Genomic DNA, 23,574 nt, shown 5'->3' on the forward strand with positions numbered 1-23,574 from the left:
ATCCTGTTGACACCTTTATGCTGCCAGAATTTTGTTTATGAGTTACTTATTTCTACCTAAGCTGATGTTTGAGGTTATGAAGTCACTTCTGAGGCCAGATTGGTCCTTTCTCCATGTTTTTAATCATTGCCAGCAAGCTGGACTGTCCATCCTGGATTGTCTTTAACCAGAAGCTCTGAAAGACCAAGAGCCTGGTGGAGGGATCTCCAAGACAGTGATAGGGGTGGACCAAATGGAACTAAATGATCTTCAAGGTCCTTTCTGTCTCAAACTGTTTCATGAAGAGCTGCACAATGGGGAAGCCCTCCTGCTACCTTCACAGGGCAATAAACTAAAGGCACAGCTGCAGGAAAAGCTTATTTTGCAGTTCCTCCACACTGGTTTTTATCTTTGCCATTGTAGATTGCCTGACAATTGTGTCTCACCTTGCTCTGAACAGAGCTGCTTCCTCCAAATACCTGAAGCTGCTTCCCATGCCTGGCTCCAACTGGGAGCTGCTCCTTAGGGTTTTCACTGACTCAAAGAATCACAGACTGGTTTTGGTTGGAGGGGACCTGAAAAACCATCTTGTTCCAACCCCCTGCTGCGAGCAGGGACACCTTCCCCAGGTCGCTCCAACCTGGCCTTGAACAATTATTTCCTTCTAATTTTATGATTGCTTTTTATAGGCAGAAGCAGCTGGAGGATATCTTGGTGCTGGCAAAGCAGTTCCACGAAACCACGGAGCCCGTGTCTGACTGGCTGTCGGTGACAGAGAAGAAATTGGCCAACTCTGAGCCCATTGGCACCCAGACTGCCAAAATCCAGCAGCAGATCAGCCGCCACAAGGTAGGACCCGTGCAGGAGCAGGATGGAGGTGGTTGGAGTCAGGTCCCGCTCCAGTGGTGTTGTTTCCACCACAACCAGAGAGGGTTTTGGCACAAACAAGGACTGGAGGAGTTATCCAGGCTGTTTTATGTACAGAGAAGGCTGCAAGCCCTGACCCACCAGCGTGGGTAAACATTAAACCGGTGTCCTTGCACCTCCCAGCAGATTTGGATAGAAAAAACCATCCCCATTCATGTGTTTCTTTTTAATTTCTCCTCAGTTTACCCATTCAGGGGTGGCTTTTATGTCTCCTCCATTTTTCAGTTACGTTCATTGTTGCGTTCCCCCTTTTAAGTTGCGTTTATTTCATTCTCCTCATTCTCCGCTCATGTTTTTTTTTCCCCTGTTGTCCATTCTACCCTCCACCATTCAGGCTCTCGAGGAGGACATAGAGAGCCACTCCACCGACGTGTCTCGGGCGCTGGGGGTCGGGCAGTCTCTGTCCTCCCTGAGCTGTGCTGCTGAGCAGAGGCTGCTGGCAGAGAAATTAGAGGCTCTGCAGAGCCGCTACGGCGAGGTCCGGGAGCGGTGCGGCCGCAAGGCAGCACTGCTGGACCAGGCTCTGGCCAACGCCAGGATTTTTGGGGAGGAGGAGGTGGAAGTGCTCAACTGGCTGGCTGAGGTGGAGGACAAGCTGGGCTCAGTGTCCGTAAAGGATTTCAAACGGGACGTCCTGCAGAAGCAGCATGCCGACCAGCTGGTATTTCCCCTTTATTTTTGGTTTTTTGTTTGTTGTTTTTTTCTTCTTCCATGTTTGTGTTGTTTGTTTTATTGCATTTTAGCTGGTTTTGTTTATGTTTCTGGGGCCTGGTTTTAATTTTGCGAAGCTCCTTCTGCTGCTGGGTCTGTCTGAGGTTTGGAGAGGAGTGTAAAGAGATTTCATGTGTTATAAACAACAATTGTGGCCCCCCAGCCCCCCCTCCAAAAAAAAATGAGTTTCTCAAGGCGGGAGAACTTCAGATGGTTTGTTTGATTTGTGAACAGTGTCTGAGCCAGCTTGGCCACCCTGTGCCTTCAGAAAGCTGGATGCTGTTTCCAAAACTGAGAGCTGGAAAAGTCTGGTGGGTTTTTGGAGCTGGGCTGGCCACTGAGGAAGCCTCTGCATCCGCTCCCTGGGGCTGTGCAGCCTCTTTTCAAGAGTGAGGTTCTGTCTAATACAAGGGCGAGTCCTTTGGTGACACAGATCCAATGGGTTGGGTTGGGTTGGGTTGGGTTTGCTCTGGGATTTGGGCCTTTGAGTCCCAAAAACCCCAATAATTCCCATAGCAGAATGACTGGACAATTTTCAGACGGGTTGTCCAGCCTGCCTGTGCTCAGTAGGGAAGTTCATGTTCCCCACAGCATCTCTGGCTGGCAGGACACAGGAACCTGCCTGCAGCAGAGTAACCCAAATTTGCCTTTTTTCTTCAGGCTCTGAATGATGAAATTGTGAACAGGAAGAAGAATGTGGACCAAGCCATTAGAAATGGACAAGCTCTCCTGAAGCAAACCACAGGTAACACAGAGGAGATCTGGGAAATGTGGGGGGTCTGGGAATCCATCCTCCACATGCCTTTCCTTGGGAAGTCCATGCTCTGTTGGGTGGAGGCTTTTCTCCCTCAGGTCTTCATTTCCTTTTGGAAACTCCCAGAGTAGCTGGTTTGCATCCAGGTTTGGATGCTAAGCCACAAGCATTCCAGCTTAAGATTTGCTTGGTCCCAAAATCCCAACCTCCCAGCTTGGGGAGTGGGTGATTCCCACTGCTGCTGTGGGGATGCTCAGTGCTGAGGGAGGCTTTTCTCACTGCAGCCAGCTGCTAAATCACATGGAAAAGAGGTTAAAAATACCCCCAGCCCTCTCCTGATACTGCTTTCCCAGACTGAGCAGTTGTGGCTGTTGCCACGTGGGTGTGAGTTTGTGTTTATGAGTGGGAAGAGAGGTCGGGGCGCTGCGTTTCCTTCAGATGTGGTCTGCTCAGAGCAGATGTACAGCCCTGTGTCCTTGTGGGAGCTGTGGAGCAGGAAGAGTGATTACAAAGGATTTGGCAGGCAGCTCTGTGTCCTCTTGGAAACAGCAGCGAGGGGTGAACTGACCCTTTTGGAGCTGTGACGCGTTGATGAGAACTGAGTTGGGTTGGGGTTGGAGGACCAGCTTGGGTTTGGGGTGGCTTGTGACAAAACCAGGCTTTGCATCCCATCCCATCCCATCCCATCCCATCCCATCCCATCCCATCCCATCCCATCCCATCCCATCCCAGGCATGAGGTGGATGTTGTGCTGGTGGAAGATGTCAACTCTTACTAAAACCAGGCTGAAGCCGCATTAATACAAAGAAAAGTGAGGCTGAAATTAAAAGGGGGAGAAACAGAGCAAGTGGCTCCTGAAGCCTCCTGGGGTGACTCCTGAAGCCCCCGGAGCCCAGCATCATTTTCCCCCTGCTGCAGGGGAGGAGGTGCTGCTGATCCAGGAGAAGCTGGATGGAATCAAGACCCGCTACTCCGACATCACCGCCGCCAGCTCCAAGGCCCTGCGCACGCTGGAGCAGGCCCGGCAGCTGGCCACCAAATTCCAGTCCACCCACGAGGAGCTCACTGGGTGGATGAGCAAGGTGGAGGAGGAGCTGGCCTCCAGCGGGGCACAATCCCCTGCTGGAGAGCAGATCCCCCAGTTCCAGCAGCGACAAAAGGTGGGAGAGGAGCAGGGGTGGTTTGTTCTCGGCTTTGGGAGGCTGGGGAGGACACACATCCATGGGTGCCTTCCACAGGAGCTGAAGAAGGAGGTGATGGAGCACAGGCTCGTGCTGGACACGGTGAATGAGGTGAGCAGGGCTCTGCTGGAGCTGGTTCCCTGGAGAGCCCGGGAGGGGCTGGACAAGCTGGTGTCGGACACCAACGAGCGCTACAAGCTGGTCAGTGACACCATCAGGCAGAGGGTGGAGGAGATCGATGCTGCTATTCAGAGGTCTCAGCAGGTGAGTGAAGAACCCCTGCAGGGTTTGCTTGGGAGAGCAGGAGCCAGCAGCCAGGCCCTGCTCAACACCAGTGGCAGTGGGAGGGATGGCAGGCACAGGCAAAGGGCAAATCCCATCAGGAATGCCAAGGAATGGACCCCAGCAGCAGCTGTGGCAGCAAGGATGGTGGCTGACCTGTCCTGGTGTGTGTTTTTGGGATGGCTGACCCGTCCTGGTGTGTGTTTTTGGGATGGCTGACCCGTCCTGGTGTGTGTTTTTGGGATGGCTGACCTGTCCTGGTGTGTGTTTTTGGGGTGGCTGACCCGTCCTGGTGTGTGTTTTTGGGATGGCTGACCCATCCTGGTGTGTGTTTTTGGGATGGCTGACCCATCCTGGTGTGTGTTTTTGGGGTGGCTGACCTGTCCTGGTGTGTGTTTTTGGGATGGCTGACCTGTCCTGGTGTGTGTTTTTGGGATAGCTGACCTGTCCTGGTGTGTGTTTTTGGGATGGCTGACCCATCCTGGTGTGTGTTTTTGGGGTGGCTGACCCGTCCTGGTGTGTGTTTTTGGGATAGCTGACCTGTCCTGGTGTGTGTTTTTGGGATGGCTGACCTGTCCTGGTGTGTGTTTTTGGGGTGGCTGACCCGTCCTGGTGTGTGTTTTTGGGATAGCTGACCTGTCCTGGTGTGTGGTTTTGGGGTGGCTGACCTGTCCTGGTGTGTGTTTTTGGGATGGCTGACCTGTCCTGGTGTGTGTTTTTGGGATGGGATAACTCTGGAGCTGCGCTGTGTTATCGTGCCTGTGAGCTTCTGCCTGCAGGGGTGATGTGGATGGTGTGAAACTGGTGATGGGTGACTCTCAAAGCTGGCAAAACATCATCCCCCACTGGGAGAGCACAGGGATTTGTTCCAGGCCAACAGTCCTCCCCAAAAAGGCTTGTCCTGCATGGACTGGAGGCTGTGGAGTGCTGGGAATATCTGACCTCACTCCATTGGAGTCAGTTCTCCATGGAGGAGCCAAGGAAATGCTCCTGTTTATAGGCATGTCCCTTTCCCTGCAGGCAGGGAGGGTGTGGGGAGAGGTGGCTGCTCCAGCTTGCCCCAAAACCAACTGCAGGAGCCACAAAACCTGAGCCCCACGCCAGTGTCCCCTTCTCCCCACACTGGGGCGAGGAGTTTGTCCCTGCTGGGTCCCTCTGTCATTCCCACTGTCCCCAGCTCCCCGTGTGCCCCATCCCTGCTGCCCAGCACTGACCACTGCCCCTCCTGTCCCCTGTGCCAGTATGAGCAGGCAGCTGATGCAGAGCTGGCCTGGGTGGCTGAGACCAAGAGGAAGCTGATGGCTCTGGGTCCCATCCGCCTGGAGCAGGACCAGACAACGGCTCAGCTGCAGGTGCAGAAGGTCTGTGTGCACTCCCTGATGGCTGCTGGGGGTGGGCACCAAGGAGGGATGGTCCAGTTTGGGTCATGGGATGCATTTTGGGGGAGCAGCTTTACCCTGAGGTGTGCAGCGCTGAGCTCAGAGCAGCAGGAGAGATGCAGCACTTGTCCTTGAGATGTGAAAGGAACAAAAAAAAAAAAAAAAACAAAGGAAAAAAGTGCTGTAAATCATCCAAGTGTTTGGCTACCAAAGGAAAAAGCTTCCTGTCTGTTCACAGGAGCCATTTAGGGCTTGATGGGTGCTTTGCTTTGGTCTCCCTTGGGAGAGCTGCTCCTATGGAAGCCTTTCCAAGCTCTGCCAGGGTCTCACCGGAGCTGGCAGCAGGAAGGGTTTAGAGAAATGTATATATTGATTAATGAGGGTGGTTTCCATTTGCTTTTTGCTCATTGTTCCCTGCAGTGAGGGACTCCACAGTTCCCTCCCAGCAGCCAGACGTGGAACAAAGAGGTGCTGGAGGGGTTGGGATTGTTGGTTTTTTTTCTATGTATCTTTGAGATGAGCTCATGCCTGAAAGAACGTGGACTTTAAATAAACCCTTTTCTTCCCTCTGCCTGGGCGATCAGAGCAGCACACAGGCTTATTGGATTTAAAATTAAAGAAAAAAAAAGGAAAATAAGACAGTGTTATAAGAGAGGGGGGATTGAACCATCGAGCATTAAGTTAAATTGAGCTCAGCTTCCCACTGTTAATCTCGTGGACCTTGGGAATGGCAAAGTTATTGGTGGATGCAGCTCTGGAGAGCATCATTTTGTGGGATAACATTCACTAACAAATGGATGATGGAGCTTTTCCTCCACTGAGGACCTTGGGTGTGGATTATATCTAATTTTAAGAGCTGGTTTTGGGTTTTTGAAAGAGAGAAGCTGGTGTAGATGAGGAAAACAGGCAGGAATCTGCACTCTCTGCCAGACTTTCAGTTTGCCACAGGATGCTTGCTCTGAGTTTTGCAGGGTCTCTTTGGCAGGAGGGTGCTGTGGATGGGCTGGGGGGAGGCTGGGCTCAGCTCTGAGTTCTCCCCTTTCTCTTTTCAGGCATTTTCCATCGACATCATCCGGCACAAAGACTCCATGGACGAGCTCTTCAGCCAGCGCCACGAGATCTTTGGCACCTGTGGGGAGGAGCAAAAAGCTGTTCTCCAGGTGAGCCCCCTCTGCTATTGACTGCAACAGAGAGGTGAATCCTCAGCCCTTGCACGGGCTGGAGGAGTTTAAAATGACTCCATCTTCAGTAATTCCCACCAGTGTTAGCAGAAATCTCTTTACATTTATGACTCTCCTTTATTGCCTGTTTTTATTGCAAGGTTTGGGGATGGGGAGGGGGAGATTCCCGAGGCTGCTTGAATTGGAATTACAGCGTGGAAGGCCACCAAAGGCACCTCCTTCCTTTCCAGCTCTCAGCATGGAGCTGGCCCTTTTCCTGGGCCCTTTTGCATCCCTCCTCATAACTCCTCCCTATTTTTTTTTAGGAGAAAACTGAGTCCCTGGTGCAGCAGTATGAGGCTGTGAGCCAGCTCAACTCGGAGCGTTACGCCCGCTTGGAGCGTGCCCAGGTCCTGGTGAACCAGTTCTGGGAGACCTACGAGGAGCTGAACCCATGGATTGAGGAGACCCAAGCCCTCATCTCCCAGCTGCCACCCCCAGCCATCGACCACGAGCAGCTCAAGCAGCAGCAGGATGACATGAGGGTAAGAGGATGCAGAGCATGAGGGTAAGAGGATGCAGAGCATGAGGGTAAGAGGATGCAGAGTATGAGGGTAAGAGGATGCAGAGTTTGCGCCTCCTGTCCATCAACACAGGGCAAGAGCACCTTTTTCTTCTGAATTTTCCTCCATTTCCCCCCCCTTTTCTGTTCTTTTTGGGGGGTTTGCTTGTGTTATGCAAGAGTGCCACATGAAAATCCCTTGTTATGTTGGAACACTCCTTACCAAAACTCAGCTTGCTTCCAAGGAAACCTGGCTGCTTTTGGATCTCCTTCCTGCTCGTGGCAGGAAAAAAAAACCACTTTGTGCTTTTTGGGTAGAGACTGCAAAGCAAAAAATTCCCAGTGGGGTCCTCCGTGGAGCTGTGGGGAGGGTCAGAGGCTGGGGAAGGACCCGTGCCAGGCACTGTGCCATAGCCATGTTGGGAAGAGCCGAGTGCCATGTGCTTGGCAGATGCTGGGGCATGAAATCCAGGGTGTGAGTTCCTCCCAGATACCATCCCTGCTCTTGGAGTGCTGTTTGGAATAAATAGGCAGTGGCTTGCAGCAGATTTCTAAACAAATGTGGTTTTTTTTTCCCCCCCCCTCGCTCTATTCCCTAGCAACTGAGAGAGTCCATCGCCGAGCACAAACCTCACATCGACAAGCTGCTGAAAATTGGGCCCCAGCTCAAGGACCTCAACCCCGAGGAAGGGGAGATGGTGCAGGAAAAATACTCCAGGGCTGAAGCCTTGTATGCCAAAATCAAGGAGGAGGTTTGCCTGCGGGCCCTGGCGCTGGACGAGGCGTTCTCACAGTCCACCCAGGTACGCCAGGGTGCCAGGGAGGTGAATCTTCCTCTCACAGCCCCCTGGGAGAGCCACGTGCTCTGGAATGTGGTTTTATTCCCCCTGTAAAAGCCCTCTATAAGGGATAACGTGGTCAGGCACCTCCAGGGTAGTTTCCTGTGGCTGTGGGAGCAGAGGAGAAGGCGTTTGAGGCTCCACACGGTAAATGGGGTCGTAAATTTTTACGACCTCAGTAATGATGCTGGTTCAAAGGGGCTGCTCTGGCATCCACCCAAGGTTGGAAGGGCCTCTTGAAAGAGCTTGAAGAGATAATTTTCAGTTGTGATAAGCTGTGAGTGCAGTGAGCAGCCATGGGATGCTTTGTATGGGAGAGGTAATGGATGTCTCTGGGGTCTGGGCATCTCCTGAGGAGGTGGGTGAGTGCAGGAGGAGAAATAGGCAAGGAAGGGCAGAGACTGGAGGTGGTAAAGTCCAGAAGGGGGGTGAAGTGCTCCTGCTGCTGAGGGTTGCTGACCCCCAGCTCTGTTTCATTTCACCCCGTGTTACCGTAGCGCAGTTGGTTTTTGTCACGTCCTGGGTGTTTATTTTCTTAATTCCTGTATTGTGTAGTCACTTCTCTTGGTTTGCACTTGTATTAACTCCGAGTTTTTCCCCCCCCCCCACATTCCCCTCCCCTCTCATCTCTCACTCCCATTGTGGAATGTGTTGTCTGTGTGTGTTGCTGCCTGTGCCCGTCCTCCCCACATGGTCCCATTTCATTCTTGTGTTGACTGCGCCCCACCATTGCAGATTTCGGAGGTAAGCGAGTCCCCCCTCCACAGATGTTCATTTACCCTCCCTGGCCTGATTCTATTTGACACCTAGACTTTCGTTTCTGGTCCATGCACAGCTCAGCAGAACTTGCTTCAAATTTAACGCCGGGGATGGGGCTGGAATCACATTTTTGGGATGGCTTTGGTTGCGTTGCTGCCTGGTCTCAGCTTCTGCTGGGAATGCTTCCTGAAGGGCAGAGGTTTTGCTTCTGGAAGGGTTCACACTGCTCCAGCTGGATATGCTGGCTTGCTCCTGCTTGTTGGCTGAGCCAGCCTGTCCTGATCAACTTTGCACCAAGAGCCCCAGCCCTTCTCTGCTGGGGTTTGCTGGGCACCTGCACTGGTGTGTTCCCAGCAGGAACTGGGAGAGGGACAGGAGCAGCCCCAGTGCTGAGCTGTCCTTCCCACCAGCAGAGACAGTTTGGGATCTTTAAGGCCAAAGTTGACTTCTCTCTTAAAAAAAAAAAAAAAAAATAAACCCTGCTAGACCCCCTCCCTCCCTCACTCCTGGCTTTCTGGTTCTGCTTTTGAGGCCGCAGCTCCATGGCAGCTCCTCCCCACCCGCATGCAGCTCCTGCTAATCCTAAAAAACTGGGAGGGGTTTCCACTGGCCTTGCACCATGTGGAGATTCCCATCAGCACCAAACACGGGCGCTTTTCCAGCAGCATTTTTTTCGTCTGGCTATTCCCTCAACCAACACTGAGGTTTTGTGCCCAGCCACCAAAACAGAGACACTGGCAAAAAAAAGCGAAAAATTTTCAGGGCGCTGCCGTGTTTGGGTAACAGGTGCTCCGTGAGTGTCTGTGGGCTCTGCTGGAGGAGGGCAGGTGTGATCAGGAGGCTGCAGGGGTGGCATTGCTGCTGCAGGGGTGGCGTTGCTGCTGCAGAGGTGGCGTTGCTGCTGCAGAGGTGGCGTTGCTGCTGTCGCGGGCGTTTGTCCGTCCCCCCTCCGAGGCGGCGCGGCACTCGGGGCTGTCGCTCGTGCTGGTGGCTCTGCAGTGTCACTTTGTCCCCTCCCTCCTGCCCTAATGGCTTTGCTCCTCTGCAGTTCCACGACAAGATCGAGCCCATGCTGGAGACCCTGGAGAGCCTCTCCTCCCGCCTGCGGCTGCCGCCCCTGATCCCCGCCGAGGTCGACAAGATCCGCGAGTGCATCAGCGAGAACAAAAACTCCACGGTGGAGCTGGAGAAGCTGCAGCCCGCCTTCGAGGCCCTCAAACGCCGTGGGGAGGAGCTCATCGCCCGCTCCCAGGGAGCAGACAAGGACCTGGCAGCCAAAGGTAGCGCTGGGTGGATTTAAGTGTCTGATTTCTCCCCAAACCATGGCTCCATCGCTGCTGGCGAGGCTTTGATGTCACAGGGGCGTGTTCTGGAGGTTCTTCTGGCTTTAGGAGGAAGGATGAGTCTTCTGGATGGATTTGGGAGGTTCTCCTAGACTTAGGACCAAGGTTGGGTCCTCTGTATGGATTTGGGAGGTTCTCCTGGCTTTAGGACCAAGGATGAGTCGGATGGATGGATGGATGGATGGATGGATGGATGGATGGATGGATGGATGGATGGATGGATGGATGGATGGATGGATGTGCTTCCATCTGGAGCAGACAGGCTGGCATCAATCAGAAGAGAAAAGAAGCATTTGTGGCTTCTCAGCCCAGCTGGCCTCTTGTTGGTGGCCCCTGGGACAGGATTTGTTGCTGTCCCTTCAGCATCTAATGGAGGAGAGGGACATCCCCCAGCACAAAAAGCCCGTCAGCACGATTGGCACTAATTGGCACCTTCTTGGCAGATCAACAGGCAGCTCATGCACTGAGTGAGCAGGGACTTCATGCTAGAGGTGGCCAGAACAGAGGTTTGTTGGAGGGAGAGTGTGTGGGCAAATTTGCCCTGAGCTTGCACATAAATAAAGGCTTTTCTGCAAGCTGGAGTTTCTCACGTCCCTCTGAGTTAATGCTCTGATAGCCCTGGCCATCTTTATTCCCCTCTGGATATTCTGTTGGCTGTTGAGTGCTTTCAAAATGCTCTTGCATTGTCAAAAGGTTTCCTTCTTCACTGAACACTTTAATTTCCTTCCACAGTCATCCAGGACAAGTTGGATCAGATGGTTTTCTTCTGGGAAGACATCAAAGCTCGGACCGAGGAACGTGAGATGAAGTTCCTTGATGTCCTGGAGCTGGCAGAGAAGTTCTGGTACGACATGGCAGCGCTCCTGACAACCATCAAGGACACCCAGGACATTGTCCACGACCTGGAGAGCCCAGGCATTGACCCCTCCATCATCAAGCAGCAGGTGGAAGCAGCAGAGGTGAGGCCCATGGCGCAGTTCCTCAGTCTGGAGCTTGTCTGCCCTCAGCTTATCTGCTAAATTGGGAAGATCTTAGATCATGACTGTGGCCCAGAGGTAAATCAGTTTTGTGGGCAGTCAGGCAGATTATGAAGAGTTACTTCCATTGCAGTTTGGAGCTGCAGGGAAAGAAACAGAAGTGGATTTCACATATCCTTCACCTTAAATCACATTATCTGCTGCTGTTTTGGGAAGCACACGGAGCTCTCTGTGGTCAGAGCTCTGTGCCCACTTGCTTGCAGTGATGTGGAGGCTTGCAGGGCTCTGCTCCCAACCCAAGCCAGAGGCTGGCTGGCTTGGGAAGATTATATTTAGATTTTGGTCAGAGCAGAGATAAGTGCTTGGATTTGTCTGTTGCTGGTTGCTTCAAGTGGCAAAATCCACCTCAGGTGGGTTTGAGTTGACTCAGGCCTTGAGAGGCAGGGCTGTTTCTTTATGCTTTGCTAAGTTTAGCCTTGCTGCTCCCTTTTCATAACCATTCTAACTCTGCTTTGTACCTTTTGAACCTCAAAACCCTCACTCCTGTATTGACAAAACGCTCCTGTAAACACCCATCTCCTGTAAACAACATCTTCAGCCAGGACAGTTCAGGCTCACAGCTAAATACAGATGTTGTTATTTTAGTCCCAGAGGTGGGAGCAGAGCAGGGTGGTGGTGGTGGTGACAAAAGTGGCCACCTGCTCTCTGTTGTGGAAGGGGCTGACAGCTGCTCTGTGAGCCAGCAAGGGTTAGCAGAAAAAGAAGCTGATAAGGTTCACATTTACCCCTGAAAGGAATTCTACCAAGGTTGTTGACATGGAAACTGAGGAGAAAAAAAGATAAACGAAAGAAACCTGCAGTTGGTTGTTAGCTGAAAACAGTGGTGGAAACTGCTTTGTACCAATGAACCCTGTGTTGATCTGTTGTAACCAGTGAGTAAAGCATAAACTTTGTGGGAAGGTATAAAAGGCAGCATGCTGTTACAATCAAGATTTGGGGATCTTGAAGCAAAGAGAGATGAGAGAAGCCTTCTGAAATTGCGTATATTTCAGAATTTATTATTTCCAGAATTGTTCTGTGTGACCATCTCAGCAGCAGCACTGTGTCACCTGCTCTTGGGGCTTGGAGTTGGGCTCCTGGCCAAGGTGCAGGGCACTGGAGCAGGAAGGACCCTCCTGCTCATGGAGCAGTTTTGGAAGAGGGTTTGATCAAAAAGAGTTTTCCTTCTGTGGCTGTGCCTCTGCAGACTATCAAGGAGGAGACAGACGGGTTGCACGAGGAGCTGGAGTTCATCCGCCTCCTGGGGACTGATCTCATCTTTGCCTGTGGTGAGACTGAGAAGCCAGAAGTGAAGAAGAGCATTGATGAGGTAGGGAGAGCTTCCCCTCCAGATAAAATCAGGTGGGAGCAAGTGGGAGCTCTGGTTGTGGAGCCTGACGGGTTTTGTGTTGCTCAGATGAACAACGCGTGGGAAAACCTAAACAAGACATGGAAGGAGAGGCTGGAGAAGCTGGAGGAAGCCATGCAGTCAGCTGTGCAGTACCAAGACACACTCCAAGTAAGAGGCAGGGCTGCTGGTGTGGAGTGGGTGGGCCTTGGGAGCACCAGTGTGAGCCCTCTCCATGGAGCTGTGCTGGGATTTGCACTGCCATAAAGCAGGAGACATCTCCTGGGTGAGTGCTCTGAGGGAGCCTGAGCTCAGCCTGAGGAGGAGCAGGTATTTGACTGCATTGCTCTTCCCAAAGCTTGGTTCAGGATGAGGGAAGGCAGGAGGGAGCTGGACAGAGCTGCCCTGACAGAGGAGTGTCATGGCTGTTTCATCTTCATCCCCTGACCAGCAGCAGGGGGGACACTTGGCCATTCCCTCACGTTGTCCTTGCTCCTTCCAGGCCATGTTTGACTGGCTGGACAACGCTGTGATCAAACTGTGCAACATGTCCCCTGTGGGCACCGACCTGAGCACGGTCAAGGAGCAGATGAACGAGATGAAGGTACCTGGGAGGGGAGGGAGAGGTTCCTGTGGTGCTGCTTTGCCTCACAGAGCTCCAGTGATTCACTCTGCCTCTGGTTTTTGTCCTGCTTGTCTTGGCAGGAGTTTAAAATGGAGGTTTACCAGCAGCAGATTGAGATGGAAAAGCTTAATCACCAAGGTGAACTGATGCTAAAAAAGGCTACGGATGAGACAGACAGAGACATCATCAAGGAACCACTGACAGAGCTCAAACATCTCTGGGAGAACTTGGGCGAGAAAATTGCTCACAGACAGGTAGAGTGAACACCTGGGGCTGCCACAGGATGAAACTGGCTCTGGTGCTCCCCAACCCTTTAAAACTCCCCTTTTCCATCCCTGTCCTTGCCCAGCACAAGCTGGAAGCCGCCCTGCTGGCACTGGGCCAGTTCCAGCACGCCCTGGCAGAGCTGATGGCCTGGCTGACCCACACTGAGGAGCTGCTGGATGCCCAGAAACCCATCAATGGGGACCCAAAAGTCATCGAGGTGGAACTTGCAAAGCACCACGTGAGTATTTTCCCACTCCAGATACGTTTTTAGCCCATATCCACGGCAGCGCTCAATTTCTCATGAAGGATTTGAGCTGTTTTGATCCCTGGGAGCAAGCAGGGCGTCCAGGAGAGGTGTCCAACCTTAACCCACCTCGTGCAGGTGCTGAAGAACGACGTCCTGGCCCACCAAGCAACTGTGGAGACAGTGAACAAAGCAGGGAATGAGCTGCTGGAGTCGAGTGCAGGGGACGATGCCAGCAGCCTGCGGAACCGCCTGGAGAAGCTGAACTCCTGCTGGGAATCAGTGCTGCAGAAAACAGAGGAGAGGGAGCAGCAGCTGCAGTCCACCCTCCAGCAGGTCAGCAAGAGGCACTGGGAATGCCCCCCTGTGCTGTGGGCGCCACTTCCCCCTTTGTTTTAGGGAGAAATAAAAGGGGGGAAAGGGTTGGGACAACACTGGGACTTTTTTGTGGAAGTTTTTCTGTAACTGCTGTGGTTCAGTGCCTGCCCAGAAGTGCACTGGGGACCAGGCACACCTGTGGCTTGTGGACACACCAGTTTCACCCTCCTGAGCACGCTGGCACGTCCAGCTCTGCCTCTTTATCTGCTTTCAAAGCAAACACAGCGTTACCCCTGGCGCTTGATCAATGGTGGCTGATGTCATCTGATCCGGGGCCGATTCTCTGTTCCCCAACAGGCTCAGGGTTTCCATGGTGAGATTGAAGACTTCCTCCTGTGGCTAACGAGGATGGAGAGCCAATTGTCAGCCTCAAAACCCACGGGAGGTCTGCCAGAAACTGCCCGGGAACAGCTCAATGCCCACATGGTAATTTCTCAGGAGAGATCTTTTTTTTTTTTTTTTTTCTTCTCTTTAAAGCTTTTAATTCAGCAAGTGTCTGTCACATATCAGCATCAAAACTTCTCTTTTCTGTATGTGATGGGGAGAACAGGCTGCTCTGGTCTCCTCTTAGAGATCATTTTGCATTTGATGCCTGGAACAACCATCAGGGTGCTTTAAGCACCTTCCCTCAGCTCAAAGTGTCGCTCTGCTGTCACTTCCCAGCCTCGTGTTCCCATCACCTGCAGCCTTGCAGCACGACATGTTCCCTCCCTGAGCTTTTCTCTGCCTAACCCTTGGCTGGTGGCTCTTTGCAGGAGCTGTACAGCCAGCTCAAAGCCAAGGAGGATGTCTACAGCCAGCTGCTGGCCAAGGGGAGGCTGATGCTGCTCAACCGCGACGACTCCGGCTCCAGCTCGAAGACAGAGCAGAGCGTGGCCCTGCTGGAGCAGAAATGGTGCCTGGTCAGCACCAAGATGGAGGAGAGAAAGGTAACATTGAGGGGAAAATGCATCCAGCCTTGCCCCATGGTCTGACTGTGACGGTGTTCACAGGGGTCTGAGGATGAGGGAAGAGATGAGGATCTGACTCCATGTTTCAGAAGGCTTGGTTTATTATTTTATGATATATATTACATTAAAACTATACTAAAAGAATAGAAGAAAGGATTTCATCAGAAGGCTGGCTAAGAATAGAATAGGAAAGAATGATAACAAAGGCTTGTGGCTCAGACTCTGTCCGAGCCAGTTGGGCTGTGATTGGCCATTAATTAGGAACAACCACATGAGACCAATCCCAGATGCACCTGTTGCATTCCACAGCAGCAGATAACCATTGTTTGCATTTTGTTCCTGAGGCCTCTCAGCTTCTCAGGAGGAAAAATCCTAAGGAAAGGATTTTTCATAAAAGTTGTCTGTGATGGTCTGACAGCAGCTGCTCCCTGTTTTCCCACACAAAGTTGGAATTTGGGGTTTTTTAATCCATCTCCCTTGGTTGTAAAGGTTGGTTCTGTTTCTCAGGTGGTGCTGAGTGTCAAGCTGTTGGCGTGGGGGTTTTTTATGTAGTCATCAGAATTGGTTAAATCACACAGAAGATGAGGGTGAAATGGTGTTTTGGGTTAATTCAGGGAGGTGGGAAGAAGCCTCCTGCAGCTCTCAAAGACAGGCTTTGTTGGTCCAGCCAAACCCTCCTCCGAGCTGACTCCATCGTCAGCTTTTGGCTGGGGATGAGATAAAGCAAGGGCCGTGGTGGCCTGGGCCCAGAATAAATCTGCAGCTGCTGCCATCAGAACCTCATCCCCCATCCAGCCAGCCCTGTCCCCACGGAGATCCCTTTCCCAGGAAGCTGAGGGTGACGCAGCTGCTCGTGTGCTGAGGAAGGGCTCCTCTTTCAGGGACCATTCTTGTTTGGAGAGAAAGCCTTGCCTTTCAGTGCAGCCCCCTCCCTTGGCACAGCAGTGGCGTTTCTGGGCTGGGGTGATGAGGTTCCTGTTGCAGGGACACAAAGGCTGCCTCTGTGTGCACATCAGAGCTCTCACCCCTCCGTGTTGTGTTTTTTCCTCTCTTTCTCCCCCTTCCCCGCTGCCACAGGCGAAGCTGGAGGAGGCATTGGCCCTGGCCACAGACTTCCAGAACTCCCTCCAGGATTTCATCAACTGGCTGACCCTGGCTGAGCAGAGCCTGAACATTGCACCGCCCCCCAGCCTCATCCTGGCCGCGGTGCTGGCCCAGATCGACGAGCACAAGGTACCCCAAGGGCTCCATCCCTGAGATGGAGGGAGCCAGGGTGGCTCCTCACCTCTCCTCTGGCCCCTGGAGGTCACACCCATCCCCTCTGACACGTGGGACACCCTTTGGTGTTGGCAGGTGTTCGCCAACGAGGTGAACGCGCACCGGGATCGCATCATCGAGCTGGACCAGACTGGGAACCAGCTGAAGTTCCTCAGCCAGAAGCAGGACGTGGTGCTGATCAAGAACCTGCTGGTCAGCGTCCAGTCCCGCTGGGAGAAGGTGGTGCAGCGCTCAGTGGAGCGGGGACGGGCTCTTGATGATGCCAGGAAGAGAGCCAAGCAGGTGAGGGGCATGGGAAAGGTGTGGCAGACCCCAAGGAAGGGCCAGCAGGACCATAAAGGGCTTGGGGACACCACCAGTGTGACGTTTCAGGCTTGCTTGCATTGCCTTGCAGTTCCACGAAGCCTGGAAGAAGCTGATTGATTGGCTGGAGGATGCAGAGAATCACCTGGACTCAGAGCTGGAGATCTCCAATGATCCTGACAAAATCAAGCTGCAGCTCTCCAAACACAAGGTGAAGCTCTGCCAAAGCCAGGCTGGTGCTGGATGGGGTGGAAGGGGCTCTGTTGGGAGGATGAGCATGGTAACATCTCCTCTGGCAGGACAGGAGAAAAGCCTGTCCATGCCTCCCATTGCCATGGAAATCTGGGAATCCTCACAGGATTTCCAGGCTTTCTGAAGCAGTTCTGTCTTCTCTCCATTTCCCAGGAGTTCCAGAAGACTCTGGGTGGGAAGCAGCCTGTGTATGACACCACCATCAGGACAGGCAGAGCCCTCAAAGAAAAAGCCTTGCTTCCAGATGACACTCAAAAACTGGACAATTTGCTGGGAGAAGTCCGGGATAAGTGGGACACGGTGTGTGGAAAATCCGTGGAAAGGTGAGCCCAGCCCCAAGCTGCACCAGCAGTGCCACAGGGAGGGTGTGGTGTCCCTGGGGTGTGACAGAAAGAGGTGAGTTTGCTCATGATGTTCACTGGGAATGTTTGTTTTCCAGGCAGCACAAGCTGGAGGAGGCCCTCCTGTTCTCTGGGCAGTTCATGGATGCTCTGCAGGCTCTGGTGGACTGGCTCTACAAGGTGGAACCCCAGTTAGCTGAGGACCAGCCTGTCCACGGGGACCTGGATCTGGTCATGAACCTGATGGACGCTCACAAGGTGAGAGCAGCTTTCCCCAGCTCTTCTCCAAGTCCTGACTGGGGCAAAAAGATGCCCCAAAAGATGCCCAAAATGGATGTTGGAAGTGGATGACTCCTGAGAGCTCTGGCTTTCATTTAGGCAGTGATTATAGAAATGTCTTCAACAAAAACTGAAAAATAATGAGAATTGATTCGTCCTCCCCAAGAGCCAAAGAGCAGACGCAGAGCTGATGCTTTGCTGCTTGCCCTGCTTTCCGGCAGTGGATAAAAAGAGGAAAAAAACAGCAAAAAAAACGGGGAGAACTTTCACATTAGTGGAAAGGTGACAGCAGTGGAGCTGCCTGACCTTGCTCAGCTTCTGCTGTGTCCACGCAGGTGTTCCAGAAGGAGCTGGGGAAGCGCACGGGGACGGTGCAGGTGCTGAAGCGCTCGGGCCGGGAGCTCATCGACAACAGCCGGGACGACACCACCTGGGTGAAGGTGCAGCTGCAGGAGCTGAGCAACCGCTGGGACACGGTGTGCAAGCTGTCTGTGTCCAAACAAACCCGCCTGGAGCAGGCCCTCAAGCAGGTGAGGAGAAAAACCACGGCTGGGAACTCTCGGGGTGCTTTGCCGGGCTCCAGGGGAAGAAGAGGTTTTGTCCTCTCCAGGCAGGACACGGCAGCCCTGCAGTGGCTCCTGTGAAGCAGTGGGGTGGTATCAGGCTGTTCCTGGTTGTTTTTTCCCCAAAAATGAGCAGATAAAGGCTGGTTTGAAAAAGGGAGGATGGAAAGATCTCACTGATGCGCACAGCAGTGATCAGACAGGCCAGGCCGGTGTTTGCCGCTGTCCAGAGAGACTCGATTGGAGCTAAAAAAAATGAAAAAAAAAACAACCAAAAAGGTCAAAGGCTCTTAAGCAGCTTTTACTTCAAGTAGGCAATTTACAGAATAAACTACCCAGGTGCCAAATTGCTCAGGATACAGCACTTGTGCTGTTTTTAAAAACATTTCCTTCTTCAGAGCAGCTGATGCTGAGGGGAGGGAGGTGCCAGAGTACCCAGCAGCCCCAAACAGGGCTTTTCCCCCCTTTTTTAGTATTTTTAAAGCCCTTTTCAGCCCTCCAGCTGCCAGGAGTGAATGCAGCAGCCTGTTTGGGGAGGAGGAGGGCTGAGCAAAGCCTGTGCTGTTGTTGCTGCAGGCTGAGGAGTTCAGGACAGCCGTGCACATGCTGCTGGAGTGGCTCTCAGAAGCAGAGCAGTCCCTGCGCTTTCGGGGAGCGCTGCCCGACGACGCCGAGGCCCTGCAGGCCCTCATCGATGCCCACAAGGTAAGGGGGAGCTCCAAAACACAACCCAGGGCAAGTTTAGAGGGGGGAATTTAGTAAATAATTCCTTTGTGGCTTGCAGGAGTTCATGAAGAAAGTGGAGGAAAAGAGGGTGGACGTGAACGCGGCGGTGGGGATGGGCGAGGTCATCCTGGGCGCCTGCCACCCCGACTGCATCACCACCATCAAGCACTGGATCACCATCATCCGAGCCAGGTTTGAGGAGGTGAGTCCTGCAGGGCTAGTTCCAGGCTGGTGGTGGTTCCAGGGAGTCCTGGGTCCTGCTCCAGGTTTCCTACACTGAGTGGTCACCCCGTGTTTCCAACAGGTTCTCACATGGGCAAAGCAGCACCAGCAGAGGCTGGAGTCGGCACTTTCCGAGCTGGTGGCCAATGCAGAGCTTCTGGAGGAGCTCCTGGCTTGGATCCAGTGGGCTGAGACCACCCTGATCCAGCGAGACCAGGACCCCATCCCCCAGAATATTGATCAGGTCAAAGCGCTCATCTCTGAGCACCAGGTGAGCCCCAAGCTGAGCTCAGGAGAGGGGCAGGGGAGGGAGGCTTCCCCTGGCTCCCTGGGTGAGGGAGGCACTGCCTTCTCCTGGAATTCCCTATTCCCAACTGGAGCAAAACCAGCCCGGGGATGATCTCCAGCCCTGGCAAACCCAAGCCAGCCCTGAGCAGCAGTTTAGCCACAGTCCCCAATCACTGGTGCTTGATGCTCACCTCCCTCTACAGGCCTGGCATGTCCCAGTGAGGGCTGGAAAGCAAAAAAAGGCTGAAATTACAAAGGGATTTTTTTTTTTAATCCTTTCTGTGTTTTGACAGTCCTTTATGGAGGAGATGACACGGAAACAGCCGGACGTGGACCGGGTGACGAAAACCTACAAAAGAAAAGCGACTGAGCCTCCCCACGGGCCCTTCATCGACAAATCCCGCAGCAACAGTGAGTCTGCTTTGGGTCCTAGGATGGCAGGAAATGAAATTCCTAGGGAGATAATTAGCTTTGATTATCAATTAACGAGGCATCCTGCGCTAACAGCCACCAGGAAGGCGCTGAGCCTCGTCAGGAGGGGAGAATCCAGGTGACATCTTCCAAAGCAGCCGTGCTGGGGGTGCTGTTCCTGTTCCTGGGGTGCTTGGGCCAGCACTGCTCCCCTCTCCCTCTCTCTCTCTCTCTGGGATGAAGTTTTGGGGTCTTTTTATGTGGTTTCTTGAAGCCAGAGTCCAGTGTGAATTCCTGAGTGCTGGGGGATGTGGGTGTAGAGCTGTCTGTCACCCCGTCCTCCTACCTGGGGACAGCAGCCAGCAAGGCTGTGGGAGGTTTTCCCTTCCAAAAAACCAGAACACATTTCACTGCTGCTCTTCAGACGCCACGAACAGCACCTCAAACAACTCCTCTCCCTTTTTTTCCAGGGAAATGCTTGGGGCAGGCTGCTCCCCCCAGCATGCCCATTATCTCCCAGTCAGAAACGAAGAATCCCAGGATAAACCAGCTCTCAGCACGCTGGCAGCAGGTCTGGCTGCTGGCCCTGGAGAGGCAGAGGAAGCTCAACGATGCCCTGGACAGGCTGGAGGAGGTAACAGCCCCTGGCTGCTCTGGGCAGGGTGGGAGCTGGGAGTTCATCCCCAGAGAGGTGCAAGAAGCATTTTAAAGCAGTGTTGCCCCAGCTCTTACAGGCAGTTCCTGCTGCCTTTTCAGAAATCAAATATTCCTAAAATACTAAGGCTAAAAAAACCCTTTGGTGATTAAGTAATTAACTGCACATTAACCAGCTTTATGCCCCTGTATTTGGTATCTGTAGAGTTAATGACAGCCAGGTCCTGCTTTCCTCCTAGTAATTAGTTTAACAATTACTGTCTCTATTTTATCCAACCATCTAATGTCATTTTTGTTTTTATTTATGCTTAACAAAGCAGCTATGCCCAGAAGTGAGTGGTTTTTTTGTTTTCTGTTGCTTTTGCTGTAGGTCAGTTCAGTTCCTTCGTATCCATGTTTTTTCTTCGTTGCTTTTCACCCCAAGAATGTTTAGAGAGAGACAAAAAAAAAAAAAAAAACCCTTAAAATTGTTGTGTTACCTTGGTGTGAGCTGCTTGAGCTGATGGGGTCCTTTTGGGGTGGGGAGATAAGAAGGGTGTTTGAATTGGAGGGTGTTAGGCTGGGACTTGTAAAGTTGGAAGATGAGCAAGAAATCCCTTCTTGGCTGCTCAGAGGGAAAGGGAGAGGGGAGATCTGTGCCCAGATTGATGCTGGCAGTGGGAATTCCTCCCTGGCAAGTCGCTGGGGTGAGGAAGGCTGAGCAGACGGGGTGTGTGTGTGTGTGTGTCTGTTGCTGATCCTCCCTGCCTGTGTGTCCCCACAGCAGCGTGGGCAGCGCTGCATCCCCAGCTCCTGGGATGCACAATCCACCTGCTGGCTGTTGGCTCCGCTGTGTCTCCTGTGCTGGGAATTCAGTTTGGGCAAAGCCCTCGCTGGGAATTGTCTGGAAAAATCCAGATAAAGCTTCCCAGGAGGGCAGGCAGGGAGCGGTGGCGCCGGGAGCTCACCCAGGGCGTTTTGGGGTGGATCTGTGAGTGCTGCTCCTTCGGGATTTCCCCCAGTGACTCCCCCTGGGTTTTCCTTCCAGTTGAAGGAGTTTGCAAACTTCGACTTTGACGTGTGGAGGAAGAAGTACATGCGCTGGATGAACCACAAGAAGTCCCGGGTGATGGATTTCTTCCGGCGCATCGACAAGGACCAGGACGGGAAAATCACCCGGCAGGAATTCATCGACGGCATCCTGGCTTCCAGTGAGTCCCTGGGAAACAGCCTTGCTGCTCCTGCATGCCTGTCTCTGACTGAGGAGCTCATCCTTCCCTCATTTCCTTCTCCTTCCAGAATTCCCCACCACCAAGCTGGAGATGACGGCGGTGGCCGATATCTTTGACCGTGATGGTGACGGCTACATCGACTACTACGAGTTTGTGGCTGCCCTCCATCCCAACAAGGACGCCTACAGACCCACCACTGATGCTGACAAGATCGAGGATGAGGTGAAGCACCAAAAAAAGGGGGTGCACAGCAGGTTTGGGGGTGGTTTCAGGCTGCAGGTTGGCAGTGGGGAAGAGAAAAATTCGATTAAAAGAAGATTTGGGTGGTGCTGAGCCAAGTTAATTGGTTGGAACTGAGAAGGAAAGGCTGCTTGGGGCTGTTTTATCAGAGCAGTGATTTGTGCTGGGGGAGGCTCCCAAAATCCTGGTTGCTCACCTCTCGTGTTGGTGGTGGCAGGTCACCAGGCAAGTGGCCCAGTGCAAGTGTGCCAAGAGATTCCAAGTGGAGCAGATCGGCGAGAACAAATACCGGGTAAGGCAGAGGGGGGATGGAAACCCCCCCAAATCCTCCTCCCCCTTCCCACTGAGGGAGGGGGCATCACCCAGGGGGTGCCCAGCTTGGCACAGGGTGGGGACTTGGGGTGAGGCAGAGACCTTGTTCCCTGGCACTGGCAGAGGTGGCCTGGATGTGTTTTCCCTGCTCCATCCTTGGCCCCAGGGCGTTCCCTGAGCTGGGAGAACATAAAAGTGTCCCTGTTCTGGGGCAGGCAGCCCAGGGGCCCCATGAAATGCTGCATTCACTGGGCTGGAGCCGCCCTTGAAGTTTCCCTCCTGGATGAGTGTACCTTGTGCCTGTGTTTTTCTTAGCTCGCTCCCGAAGAAGGGAGAAGAATTTCCTGACAGAATCTCTTTGTAACCAGCTGCTGGTTGCGTTTCAAACCCTTCACCGAGGTGAAGTGGCGGCAGAATTCCCACTTTCCTGCCCCAGCCGGGTTTGGGGTTGATGTTCCAGCTGGGAGGAGCTGATCCCCCTCCAGCAGCACCGGCCCCAAGCTCCCAGAGCTTCTCCTTCCCCCCAGATAGCCCAAACCCCCCCGGATTTCTAACTCCTGCAGTTAACAGATTTCATGATTATTGCACTGTTAATCCCATAAATGTTTTTCTTGTTTTTTCTTTCCCCTCCTCTTCCTCTGGACTTTCCTCCCCTCTCCCCCTTCCCTCTCCCTCCATAGTTCTTCCTCGGCAATCAGGTACAGTTTACCTCGTGGTGCTGTCTCTCACCTCTGGAATTTTTTTAACCCCTGTGTGTTGTGATGCTGCTCTGTCCTGTGGTGCTGTGGGAGGATGTGATCTGGGAGCTCTGCTCAGCAGAGCCTGGTACAGAGGAGTGCCACCCCCAAAAATAAACAAGATTGGGCAGAAAAAGAGAAAAATTTCAATGGAAAAAGCAGGATTTGGCAAAAATGCAGAGATTTTTCTCTCTGGGATCCTCCCCTGGATTTGTTGGGGATGTTCGTGGTGGTGAATTATGGTCACTGGATGTGTTCTCCTGTGGGGCAAAGCCAGCCCAGGGGGTACAACCTGCACCAGGCTCGGGGTGGGTTTGGACTGCAATCACCATGGAATGAGAGCACCGAGTAATCCTGTAGGACAGCTAAACCCTCATCCCTGCTACTCCCACTGAGTAACTCCTCACTGGGGCACCCCTCCCAGAACCTGCATGTATCCTGAGAGTGTTGTGACCTGAAATGAGCCCAGCCTCCTTTTGAACAGGGCTGGAGCACCCTGTGTCCCTCTGATGTCCCCACTGCCCCTGCCCAGATAAAAAAAAAAAAAGCTTCTTTTTCATATGCAGTGATGGTTCCCACCCAAAAAGATGCCCCAAAAGATGCCCAGAATGAAACAAACTTGGATGTTGGAAGTGGATGACTCCTGAGAGCTCTGGCTTTCATTTAGGCAGTGATTACAGAAATATCTTCAACAAAAACTGAAAAACAATGAGAATTGATTTGTCCCTGGGGTTGGCTCTTGAAGGGCACCTCCTGGGGAGCCTGGAGAGAGGGAAAAAGTTTCCCTGCTCCCTTTCCTGCCTGTGAGCACAGTGGCAGCTCTTTAACTGAGACAAGGACAGCTTGGTAGGACCCTCGAGCAGGGAGATCCACCAGTGGTCCAGGTCCCGTATCCCCGTGGGTCAGAGATGTCACCTCCTGCCCTGACCCGTCCCAGACACTTTGCATTCTCTGTTTTCATTGAATCTCTAATTTTACGTCTCCACCCACAGAAAATGTTCCTGTTTGGGATTTTTTTTTCCCCCTTTTTTTTAATCATTCTGGAGAGGGTCT

The 23,574-nt window shown here is 52.9% G+C and overlaps 1 protein-coding gene across 1 annotated transcript in view; it reads left to right on the forward strand.

The window, feature by feature from the left end:
- MACF1 (microtubule actin crosslinking factor 1) overlaps window positions 1-23,574 on the forward strand; it is a 113,842-nt gene that overhangs the window by 82,956 nt on the left and 7,312 nt on the right. Inside the window, 34 exon segments of the mRNA XM_054517241.1 lie at window positions 669-828; window positions 1,241-1,567; window positions 2,278-2,362; window positions 3,290-3,531; window positions 3,610-3,816; window positions 5,076-5,195; window positions 6,266-6,373; window positions 6,700-6,918; window positions 7,535-7,738; window positions 9,582-9,813; window positions 10,609-10,835; window positions 12,100-12,222; window positions 12,310-12,411; window positions 12,743-12,844; window positions 12,946-13,119; window positions 13,215-13,370; window positions 13,515-13,712; window positions 14,052-14,180; window positions 14,510-14,683; window positions 15,782-15,937; window positions 16,058-16,264; window positions 16,377-16,496; window positions 16,691-16,860; window positions 16,977-17,136; window positions 17,493-17,687; window positions 18,297-18,425; window positions 18,505-18,648; window positions 18,751-18,939; window positions 19,250-19,367; window positions 19,838-20,001; window positions 21,049-21,211; window positions 21,300-21,454; window positions 21,690-21,764; window positions 22,465-22,482. Coding sequence (XP_054373216.1) covers window positions 669-828; window positions 1,241-1,567; window positions 2,278-2,362; window positions 3,290-3,531; window positions 3,610-3,816; window positions 5,076-5,195; window positions 6,266-6,373; window positions 6,700-6,918; window positions 7,535-7,738; window positions 9,582-9,813; window positions 10,609-10,835; window positions 12,100-12,222; window positions 12,310-12,411; window positions 12,743-12,844; window positions 12,946-13,119; window positions 13,215-13,370; window positions 13,515-13,712; window positions 14,052-14,180; window positions 14,510-14,683; window positions 15,782-15,937; window positions 16,058-16,264; window positions 16,377-16,496; window positions 16,691-16,860; window positions 16,977-17,136; window positions 17,493-17,687; window positions 18,297-18,425; window positions 18,505-18,648; window positions 18,751-18,939; window positions 19,250-19,367; window positions 19,838-20,001; window positions 21,049-21,211; window positions 21,300-21,454; window positions 21,690-21,764; window positions 22,465-22,482 — 5,452 coding nt within the window.

Source organism: Molothrus ater, chromosome 24 (genome assembly GCF_012460135.2).
Source record: "Molothrus ater isolate BHLD 08-10-18 breed brown headed cowbird chromosome 24, BPBGC_Mater_1.1, whole genome shotgun sequence".
Taxonomy (NCBI): Eukaryota; Metazoa; Chordata; class Aves; order Passeriformes; family Icteridae; genus Molothrus; species Molothrus ater.